Raw genomic sequence first — 12,164 nt, forward strand, 5'->3', positions numbered from 1 at the left:
CCCTTGCCCTGTTTAAGTTCATCCTGTCTAGTTTTATAGCCTCCTTGTTTATTTATCATTAGTCTCTCTCTCTCGTTTATTCCTAGTTTATTTTTCCAGCGTTTGTTTCTTGTTTATCACTAGTACCTCTTGTTTGTTTAGTTTTATGTTCTCTAGCCTCCCTCGTTTGTTTAGTTATTTTGTTGTTACGTGTTTACTTGTCTCTTTGTTTATTAAAATTCTCACATTACCTTTGATTACGTCCGCCTCTTCGTCTCTCTGCCTGGGTCAACCCTGACAACTATTTTTATTTTATATAAAGCTACGGCCTTTTAATCACCATATAACAAAGTATTACTGTTAACGAAAACGGGCGAAAAAACGAAAACTGAAAGTGAAAGTTCCCCTTAACTGAAACTAATAAAAACGGTAATTAAAAGAAAAAAATAAAACGACTGAAATTACAGATTGAATACCCTAATTTTTGTGTTTGTTAATTTATCTATAAGCGCTGTTTCCACTACAGCAGCTTAACAGCGGGTGGTGGTGTGCCGTTTCTGCTCACGAAGGGGAGCCGGGGTTCAGATGTCGGCAGCGTGCTGCAGCGCCTCGCGGTCCGCGGAGTTGCTTATATTTACAGCGCTGGAGCTAGCTGCGAAATAATGACAGAAAACTCTGAGGAAACTGCAGAATTCTGTACGGTATAAGAATATGAGCGTGAGTGACATAAAGAAACTGTTTTGTAGAGAAATAGGAGATGAGGAATATTTAAGGAAACAGCTGTGTCTCAGTAACTCACACTGAACACCCCACTCTGCAGGATAAACTGATAAATCTGATCATTTCGGTGGTTGGTTAGTTGTTAGGGATTTATTGTCACTTCAGCACAAATGTGGCTATTTGTGGCAATAATTTTGGTGAAAATTAGTGAAACCTGTAGAGTTTATTGAGTTTTTGCTGTATGATCTCCTCAGTGAGAATCCCCACTCCATAACCAATCAGGGAGCTCCAACTGCTTACCCCTCCTACTGCTCTTTCATTGTGGATGTGCAGAATGTCTTAAACGTCCGTTTTACAAAGTTCAGGTTTGGCACATCACGTGGTTAATATACCGTCACTATTTTACAATACCGTCACCATATTTAAATACCGTGGTATACCGAAATACCGTCATACCGCCCAACCCTAGGTGCCGTGTTAAATATCCAGTGGCCAGAATAAGAGAATTAAACTTAAAACACCAAATTGAACAGCCCTGCTCCCGAGGAGGGACAACAACACAATTGGTCTCAATTTAGACATGTTCACTTGTGTTGCAGCTATTTAGTCATTATTGGGTGTGGATTTGAGTGTTTTTTAGAGGACAGTAAATCTACACTGTTGTACAAGCTGCACACTGACTACTCTAAAGTATATACAAGTTTCAGTTTTATAGTGTTTTCCCATTTAAATATACAGTATACTAAAATAATTTCAGAAATGTGCAGGGTGTAATCACTTAATTATAGGATAATTTATATACTGTAATTTACTTTTACCCCTCTCATATTCAAGATATTAATAACTCACAAACATCTCTCCACTGCACTGTAAACATAACATCTCTGCTTATCTAACACTGCACACACTGTCCTCTGCAGATGGTCATTTATGGATTTATTAATGTATTTATGGATATATGAAGCATAGAGGCCTGTTGGGATTGGTTAACTGTGCTCACCAAGGGGGGGTCCGTGGGTCATGAGGATGTCGATGCCCTCTGGGATCATGTTCCACTTATCCAGTAGAGACTGTCCGCGGGGCAGGTTAAAACCCCACCCATTAAACCAGGGAGTCCTGCAAACACACACATTTAACAGATAATAAATACTCAGCTCTACAATTTAATAAACACAAATGCACAAATCATTCTACATCACCACCTCGCCTACAGCTCATAATCAGAATTTCTCTACATGTGAAGATTTCTGATTATTGCAGAAATAATAACAATAATAATATTTCTCAAATTAGAAGCCATGAATCTGCAGACTGTGTAAATAACCAAGACTTCCCAACACAAACACAACCAGAGTACATTTATAGTCAAAATTACTGATACACTGTACACACACACACACACACACACACTGTAACAGCTGAGAACACTCGCACTGCACTCATATCCATATCCACTTCCAATCAATGATTAAATATAATGTTATTATCCCACACACTTATATTTATTTACAGTTAGAATAAACACTTTATTATCTAACATTAAAAAGTAACATTAATCATTTATATCAAATAAATAAAAGAGAGTTTATTTCATGACAGTATTCATTATGTAAATTAAGATTTTTTCATTCTTTACTGTGAGTGTGTGTGTAATTGTGTGAATGTGTGTAAGTGTGTGTGTGTGATAGTGTATGTTAATGTGTGTGTATATGTGTGAGTGTGTAATTGTGTGTGTGTGAGTGTATGTGTTAGTGAGTGTGTGTAACTGTGTGTGAGAGTGTGTGTGTGGGTGTATGTGTTAGTGTGTGTGTGTAACTGTGTGTGTTAGAGTGTCTGTGTGTTAGTGAGTGTGTGTGTGTGTGTGTGTGTGTATGTGTTAGTGTGTGTGTGTGAGTGTGTTAGTGTGTGTGTGTATGTGTTAGTGTGTGTGTGTGTTAGTGTGTGTGTGTGAGTGTGTTAGTGAGTGTGTGTGTGTATGTGTAAGTGTGTGTGTTAGTGTGTATGTGTTAGTGTGTGTGTATGTGTTAGTGAGTGTGTGTGTGTATGTGTAAGTGTGTGTGTGTGTTAGTGTGTGTGTGTGAGTGTGTTAGTGAGTGTGTGTGTGTATGTGTAAGTGTGTGTGTTAGTGTGTATGTGTTAGTGTGTGTGTATGTGTTAGTGAGTGTGTGTGTGTATGTGTAAGTGTGTGTGTTAGTGTGTATGTGTTAGTGTGTGTGTGAGTGTGTTAGTGTGTGTGTGTATGTGTTAGAGTGTGTGTATGTGTTAGTGTGTGTGTGTGAGTGTATGTGTGTTAGTGTGTGTGTGTGTTAGTGTGTGTGTGTGTATTAGTGTGTGTGTGTGTGTATGTGTTAGTGTGTGTGTGTTAGTGTGTGTGTGTGTTAGTGTGTGTGAGTGTGTGTGTTAGTGTGTGTGTGTGTGTGTTAGTGTGTGTGTGTGTGTGTTAGTGTGTGTGAGTGTGTGTGTTAGTGTGTGTGTGTGTGTGTTAGTGTGTGTGTATGTGTTAGTGTGTGTGAGTGTGTGTGTGTGTTAGTGTGTGTGTTAGTGTGTGTGTGTATGTGTGAGTGTGTGTATGTGTTAGTGTGTGTGTGTGTTAGTGTGTGTGTGTGAGTGTGTGTGTTAGTGTGTGTGTGTTAGTGTGTGTGAGTGTGTGTGTTAGTGTGTGTGTGTGTGTGTGTGTTAGTGTGTGTGTATGTGTTAGTGTGTGTGAGTGTGTGTGTGTTAGTGTGTGTGTATGTGTTAGTGTGTGTGTGTGTTAGTGTGTGTGTGTATGTGTTAGAGTGTGTGTATGTGTTAGTGTGTGTGTGTGTTAGTGTGTGTGTGTGAGTGTGTGTGTTAGTGTGTATGTGTTAGTGTGTGTGAGTGTGTATGTGTTAGTGTGTGTGTTAGTGTGTGTGTGTGAGTGTGTGTGTTAGTGTGTATGTGTTAGTGTGTGTGAGTGTGTATGTGTTAGTGTGTGTGTTAGTGTGTGTGTTAGTGTGTGTGTGTGAGTGTGTGTGTTAGTGTGTATGTGTTAGTGTGTGTGAGTGTGTATGTGTTAGTGTGTGTGTTAGTGTGTGTGTGTGTGTGTGTGTGTGTGCAGGATGTGTAGGGATGGTTTAAATAAAACATGTTCAGTGGGGTTGAGGGGGAAGAACAGCAGTATGGAGCTGGGCTGCAGCAGTGCATGCTGGGAGAGCAGGAGCTGCACAAAGGCTCTATTGTTGGAGGCCTGTATGAAATATACCTCCATCCAGCGCATTTGTTCACCTCCATAAAGATTAATGACATCGCTGTCGTATAAAGGAAGGCTTGTTTCCTCACAGCCGCACACACAGCTCTTATTATACACTCTACGCAGTGTGTGTGTGTGTGTGTGTGTGTGTGAGAGAGAGTAAACGGACTGACCCGGCTGACCAGATTAGATAACCGCAGAGCATCAGAATGGAGACACACTGCAGAACTGCAGTCACTCCACCCTGTTACTAAACTCACCCCCCTGTTACTGAGCATGCTCTAAACCCCTCTGTAGAGTGGGGGTGTGAATCACAGAGCATCTTCATATTTTTACAATACACTGCCCACAATAACGCTATTATCACAATACTGTATACATGTACTGTATATACACAATTCTGCAGTATTCAATATATCACAATACAATTCTCTACGATTCTTCACAGCCTCTGTTTTACTGAAGAGGATAAAACACTACTAAATAATCAAATACCAGCAATTATGGATTTATTGGTGTCAGTTTTACACAATTTAACAACCTATTTTCCTCACTGCAGGTTTACCCTGTAATGAAGCAGTAACTTTAGTAAGTCAGATTGAGGGGTAGAGCATCTATTGAGTTTAGAGCATCTATGTTTGAATAAAAATATACATTTTTGATGACATGTATTGCTAAGGTATCACAAAAAAAACAATATGATAATCATTGTTAATTGGTAAAGTAATGTCTCATCTAATTATTAACTATTTATTTTTTACACTTTTAACAAATAGGTCAATCCATTATTAATCAACACAATTTACAACATTCTTTAAGCATTACAATTTTAAACTAGTGTTAATATGTTAATAGTGTTAACTGTAATTATTTGAGACATTATTAACCAATAAACATGGTCATAGGTACTGTAAATTGTGACCCTTGTTGTAAAGAGTTACAAATATTTATTTCATTTGTAATTCATGACAATAGTCCAAATAAAAAAGCAGCCATGATGATTCCTCTTACTGTCACAGTAAATATGCTGTGTGCGTGTGTGTGTGTGTGTTTGACAAAAATCGTTTAGTGTAAAGTTCAAATGGTCAATATTCAATTAGCCCTGAGAATATCCCCCAACCTCCCCCCCCTCCCCCCGTCCTAATGATGTGGAGAAGCTTCATCATTGGGAAAAAAAGGCTGAAGCGATCGAAAGAGGACACAACATGATCACGTAACACACACACACACACACACACATTAACTCACAGTGAGTAATTTATTCAGCAATTAAAGGCTGATTTCAGAATCAATATTTCATGCCCTCTTAACCTGGTCAGGTTTTATTTGTGGAGAGTATATTTTTAATCTTTACAATAGGCACGCACACACAAACACACACACACACACACACACACACACACACACACTAAAACACACTATATATATATATATATATATATATATATATATATATATATATATATATATATATGTAGCGCCCCAGTCATATATATATATATATATATATATATATATATATATATATATATATATATATATATATATGTACACAATACTGTAAACTACTACAGCCCCAGAAGTGCTGCTATTTGACTCTTTGTAAATGTAATTCCCACGTTTTCCTCTGATCCTGACATATCCCATCTTTAATTTTACACCTGAGATACGAGACTAAGGTTGCTAATAAACACTAAAATCCACTACTAATCACTCTAATTGTTTGTATGCTTCTGCCAAACAGCTAATGTCCCTCACACACTACAGGATTTTATCATCTTAACCAATGTGGAAAACGTGAGACTCCAAACCTGAAGGCGTGAATCTTCATTGATCTTTTTATCTTTAATTGATATTAATCATGAACCCTCCCACAATTTACCATCGCCCTGAAACAGCACACAGTTTAAGAATAAACACACCCAGCCGACACCTCTGATCATCAAAGCCTTTTCCTAAACTAAACATAAACCAACATGACAGATCACAACCAAACTGAATGAGATGATTTCTGCTCAGAATAAGAAAGGAATAATGATAAAAGCATGAGTGAAATGAAGGAGTTAACAAGAGTATATATACACACTGATACACCAGCTGGAGTTAAATCTACATAAATAAATACATATAAATATACAGTACACTGACTGTAAACTGTAACCTAAAGCTGGTTAGGGTTAAATTGTGAATAAATTACAGTGTTTCTGTTAAATATTTGCATTTAAGGTCATTTGAGAGTTGTGTCAAGGGTTTTGTGTTCCAATAAATAGTGCTAGATGTATTCAAATGAGTAAAACAACAAGGGAGCCCAAATTTATGCACCTTCCTAATTTAGTTTAAATAATTATTGCACACTTTCTGCAAATCCTATAAACTTCATTTCACTTTTTATATATCACTGTGTTCATCTGCTATATGATATATTTAACTGAAATTGCTGATCCAAACCACCAATGATTATAAAGAAAATCATGAATATATAACTCTAAAACTTTATGCAGGACAGTGTTCAATTTAATAGATTTTTCCTTTGAAAAGCCCTGGCAGTTCACTGCAAACTTTTGTGTAATTTAATCTCAGTGGATTTTGTACTATTTTAGTTTATTCGCTGAGCCTGAGTAAGTAGTTTTATTGTAGAAGGGATAGAGAAGAGCAGATAATTACTCGTATTAATAGAGAACAAAAAGGGAAGGTTAAATTTCAGGCTGATTTTTTAACAGTGCAGAAATATCCCCTCTGCTGCCAGAGCATCGTCCACTGCGCTAACTGAGCCGCCAGCTTCAGTCTGAACTGCTGACCCTGCTCTTTAAGAGGAGTGTGTAACATTCCTTAGGGTGTGTGTGTGTGTGTGTGTGTGTGTGTGTGAACTCCTGTGGTCAGTGTATTTGACTTCCCTCACCTCCGTCTCAGTGGAGTAGAGCACTATCTACATACGGATCGCGTTTCTCTCGCTCTGATCTGAGCCGTGGTCCTGCCCCAGATTAAACCCTCACCCCACACTCCTCCAACAGCACGAGCGGCGAGAACACACACCGCTTACACACACAAACACACTCGCCCCAGCTCAGCGGGGCGTCAGACCTGATACACACACTCTGTTAGAAGGGAAATCCACTGAGGTCGTTTCATTTCATACAGTTAGAATGTGTTCAGAACCACTGGCCTGTGAGCTGTATATATATAAAATTATAATTAATGTGAACAGAGCTTATAACACTTCTGAGAAGGTTTTAGCCTAAAATGAATAAAGATCATCTATACATACTGTAGTCTGGGTGTTTACCGTGGTAAAACAGGCTACGTGGGAGGAACCTCTAGGTAATATCGCCCTGGTTAGCTGCTAATGCTGCTGCAACCAGCGGCGAGACCTGCTGAATTAGAAGGAAAACATGGTGACACCCCTGTTCCTTACTAGTGTCGCATAATGCTCCTTGTAATCCTATTCACCTTCTGTATGAAAATAAACCAGAAAATAGACATTTATTGATAGTGCGCCTTATAATCCGGTGCACCTTATAGTGCTAAAAATATGGTCCTAGATAAGTTATCAAATGTAACATAATTTCAATTTTGATTAGTAGTAAATTAAACCTGCATTAATCCTAAATCTTTGCCAAGTTTGCATATATTAAAAAATAAACTAGCTACACTCAAGATTAGATCAGTTACATGGTCTGTGCACCAGGCAGGATTTTTTTTATCACATAGTGTTGGTCCTCTTACACAAGTTTGCAGTTCTGCTGCTTTAATTTAATATACAGAGTGAATCAAAAGTCTCAGGACACCCTTTTATGAATATGTCATGAAAATGATATCTCTGAAAACCTCTTCAAGTAATAGTTGTGAGCTTATCTTTTAGGATATTTTAAAGGTCACCATATTTTGTTTCTAACTTCTGGTTTGTGTGCAGCTTTTGACCTATAGACTAGATTCAGCAAGAGCACTGCATTCTGTTTTAGTTCTGCATAGAAACTGGCAGAATGCCACTGTAGAAGTTCTTCACTAGAGAGTGTGTAAAACTAGAAAAGCACCAAAAAAAGATCAAAGGATACCTCCGGGTAAGTTCAAAGTGCAATTAAAAAAAAGTGTAATTAAAGAAAAAATTAAAAATGTAAAAATACAACAATAATTAAAGGACTCTAATGCAAGTTACTATGTCCTAATTAAATACATTAAAATATTTACATTTACAGAATTGTGCACATTTCTTACAGGTTTAAAATGGCCAGTACAACACATCTACCCGTAAGCATTTATTTTAGTTAACATTTATTTTTTTTCCACATGTTCTTCACTCCAGCTCCCACCTTTCCTGCAGTCATAAGCCCTTCTTGCTAGTACAAAAGGAGGAACTGTCATGGCTGCCAGTCTGTTGGTGTCTTTGTCCCAGGTAAGTATATTTCAGTGTTTGACTGTTAAAACAATTGTCTTTAAAGTTTTCAAGTGTCCCTGCAACAGCTTTGTTAATGAGGGAGACATCTTACCCCATCACAGCCTCAAGCAGCTGCATCAAATATAGAAAAAAGCTCTTTACGCTTGTGTTACTGCCATGGCATCACTGGACATATATGTCATATATGTCAAAATCTACACTGATTAATACTGGAGCATCCTGTGCATGGCTCAATACTGCCTGCAAAGCTAAATTTGTAAGTGAATGCTCCACCACAAATTTACAAACCGTCATACCTTCAGCATTTTCATTTATCTGTCGTCTGTTCACCCAGCTTTCATGTGCATGAAAAGTCTGTTTGCCACGTCTACAGCTGTTCGCTTTCGCCGCAATTACACCACATTGTTCACCAAAGCCAAGTAAACCGTTTAATCAATATTAAATGCTACAGTTATGTGATTCGATATTGGAAACAGATTATGTTAAAAATAAGATAAGCCAACTTTTTGAGTCTTAAAGTCCCGCGTCTGCGTTTACCCCCACTGTAAAGAAATTCGAGTTGGTAAGTTTCTCTAGCATTACCTCTAACATCTGTTCATTTTAAACACTGAGATACAAGGACATTTTGAAGAAAAAAAAAGTTGATTAAAAGCTATAGATGAAATAGATGCTCCGAATAAACTCACTGTGCTCTAAGGGCTCAGGAACCGAGCGCATGCTTTAACAGACCTGAGGAGCAGAACTCTGTACTGAACTCTGTAGTGTCAGATCACCAGGATGACCTGGACTCACACTTTGACCTTACACCTTCACCCAACATCTGACCTCTTTAATGAGTGTAGTGAGGTCATACTGGTGATCTGGAGATCCAGCGTCTCCAACGTCGAGAAAATGCCTGAGTATCAGTCATGCAGACACAGAACGCTGAGATTAGATCAGAGCGCTGCAGGTGAAACCCAGGAGTGATGCTATCTCCACACACAGGAGAGAGAGAGAGAGAGAGAGAGAGAGAGAAGAGAGAGTGAGAGAGAAACAGAGAGAGAGAATACACTGAGATTCGCCAGAAAATTCAGCAATAAACCAGTTTACCCGCCTTACTGACCCAGAGAAACTCCCCTATCTGTTAGGAGAGAACAGAGAGATCACAGCCCGTCACCGAGAGAGAGACAGAGAGTGACCATATCACACTAAATATCACTAAACACACAGAGTACATGCACACAAACAATTTTGGTTAATTTGTCTCATTACCTACACTTGTTAATTATATTATGTTTTTTTTATTATTTATTTATTTATTATTATTTTCTTTTTATTTTATATTTTAATAAAAAAATGCATGGTTTTAAAATGTAGAATCTCTTCTGTTCTACACTCTAGAAATTGTTAATCTCTGAATCAGTTCACTATTCTTCCACTTTTACTTTACTCTTAAAACTGTGTAACTCAGGCTTTGGCAACACAAATGTAGCACTATTTATCATGCCAATAAAGCACCTTGAATTGAATTGAATTGAATTGAGAGACAGAGAGAGAGAGAAACAGTGAGAGTGAGAGAGAGAAAGAGAGAGAGAAAGATAGAGAAGGAAGGAAGGATAAAGAGAGAATGGATGGAAATATATGAGATGATTAATAAACTGTGTATGAACACAAACACACAATTTCTAACCAGATCATACACTATTTCATATCTGGTGGTTGATGAACAGGGGTGCATTTCCCCAAAGCGTAGTTACTAAGCATGTTTGATACTTACATAAGTTGGATCAGTGCAGGTGTTTCCCAAAAATGTAGTCAGAACTACATTGAAGGTGACAATATTTTAAACGTACGCAGTGGGAACTAGGCCTGGGCGATATGGATAAAGATAATAAAGATGAATGGTGATATAAGGCATATAATCACAATATTTTTTCACAATAACAAACAGACACAGACACTGAAACAAAGCTACTGTTCCAGATTTTATACAGACACTTTTATCTTTCAGTGCCATATCCTGTATATTAGAGTAGCCTCGTAGTTCGAGCAGCATTTTATAACATCTGAAAGGCAATTCAAATTACACTTCTTAATTCTAAACAGCAGTTTTTTCAATTAAATATATTTTGTTCCATTTCAACTAGCCTAAAAACAAGGGACACGTAAAAAATGACCAGTGTGCTTTTGGAAACATGTTTTTAGTTTTACTTCTTTATTTTCTGAGATGAAACGGGTCAGGTCTATTCTCATATCTGTGTGCTGCTGTTTATCAGTGCTCTGATCTCAGAACAGGAGTCTGTGTTTCACTGAGAAGTCTGGTTTTATTTATAGAGCATGCTATCTGAATGAGCTCCGTACCTCACGCCACGCTCAAATCTGCTCAGATCTGACTAGATGAGGAGCATATTTGGGGATATTTATTCGCACACGATTGGTCTGTTCTGTGAGTTCATGCATTGCAAAAGCTCGTAAAGTTACGCTGCTTAAAATAAACACTGTGAAAATTAAACAGTTCCCAGCTCTTGTTTTATACTTTCTGGCATGTGTTTCTCGGTCTCTGCGCTCCACCTGCAGTGTGAAGCGGTGGGGAGGGGTTAGGTGTGTTTAGTGAGGGAGAGAGGAAGAGCGAGGTGAAGCTGTGTAGAGACATAAAGAGAACTGACGGAGCTAATTGGAACACAGCATAGTCTATCTCTGTATATTAACAATATTGTAATGTCTCATCTTATTTCTCCTATAAAATGTAAAAAATGTATTTTTCTCCTTAAAATCTTGATTTTTTACCCAGCCCTAGAGTGAACCATCATTAAGCTACTCAGGTGTTTCCCAAAACCAAATTGCAATCACTGTGGTTTAGCCTTAGCTTAGCTCCTGGTGATTACTGTACGTCACTGATTACAAAACCTGCAGACAAAAGATTGTACTAAAGTGTTAATGTTAGAAAGATGAACAATGATATTAATCTTTTAATCTGTATGAGTATTTTAAATTTTTATTTTAATTTCTGTGTTGAATCTTTGCCATAGTCTATGTGTACACTACAAGTAGCCGTGTACTAGGGCTGCAAGATATTGGAAACATTTTACATTGCAAATGCTCTTTTTTCAGCAATCTCAATATGAAACAATGCAGGGCTCATGACATCACCAGCCCCGCCCCCACTCGCGCGCTGTCTTGTGTCCGGACCAATCAAGAGCTGAGCACTTAAAACCTGAGAAAAACAGCAAAACAACAGTAATCGGCTCTTTGATCAGGCATTTTTCTGGGATTAAAAGTGTGAATTCATCTGTAACGAAATGTCTGCGCTAAACTGTGCTGGACTGAGGTGCACAGCTTTCCACATGTGCGTTTACAAACATGTGAAGTGAGGTAACCGCATGGCCTCAGCACGTGCCCAGCCATGTGGATGGATATTACCTCATGTTTACTCCTGTCCCCCCCTGGCGCTCCCCCTCCCCCTCGTGCAGGCAGCAGCAGCCTGACACTTACTCTGATTTAATTGCCTTTCTGCGATGTGACAATTGCGCATGCGCACATCGCCATGACGATGCTTAAACAATATATATCCTGGAGCCCTACCGTGTACTCTACAGCGTAGCCTACACCACAGCCTGGTGCTCACCAACCCAATACTGAACAATGTTTCGTGCTCTGTGTGCAGCAGCAGCTGTGTTTTCCCATCCACACATTCGTATCTTAAAAACGCAGAAAAAGTCACTGACATGAACGTTGAAGTATAAACATGCACGGCAGCGTAGCGCTCTCACACAGCCAATATAGCACAGACAGTGTGTTGACTCAGTAGCACAGTAGCATAAACCAGCCTTAAATATCACATGCTCAAATGTAGCTCCATACAGAAAATAAATATGTATATCT

At 38.4% G+C, this 12,164-nt stretch overlaps 1 protein-coding gene across 2 annotated transcripts in view; it reads right to left on the reverse strand.

Moving 5' to 3' along the window:
* mpped2a (metallophosphoesterase domain containing 2a) overlaps window positions 1–12,164 on the reverse strand; it is a 60,346-nt gene that overhangs the window by 4,896 nt on the left and 43,286 nt on the right. For both annotated transcript variants that reach the window (XM_049465705.1, XM_049465704.1), the window contains one exon: window positions 1,700–1,815. In XM_049465705.1, the coding sequence (XP_049321662.1) occupies window positions 1,700–1,815 (116 nt within the window). The remainder of the gene's footprint in view (window positions 1–1,699; window positions 1,816–12,164) is intronic.

This window comes from Astyanax mexicanus, chromosome 16 (assembly GCF_023375975.1).
Source record: "Astyanax mexicanus isolate ESR-SI-001 chromosome 16, AstMex3_surface, whole genome shotgun sequence".
Lineage (NCBI taxonomy): Eukaryota > Metazoa > Chordata > Actinopteri > Characiformes > Acestrorhamphidae > Astyanax > Astyanax mexicanus.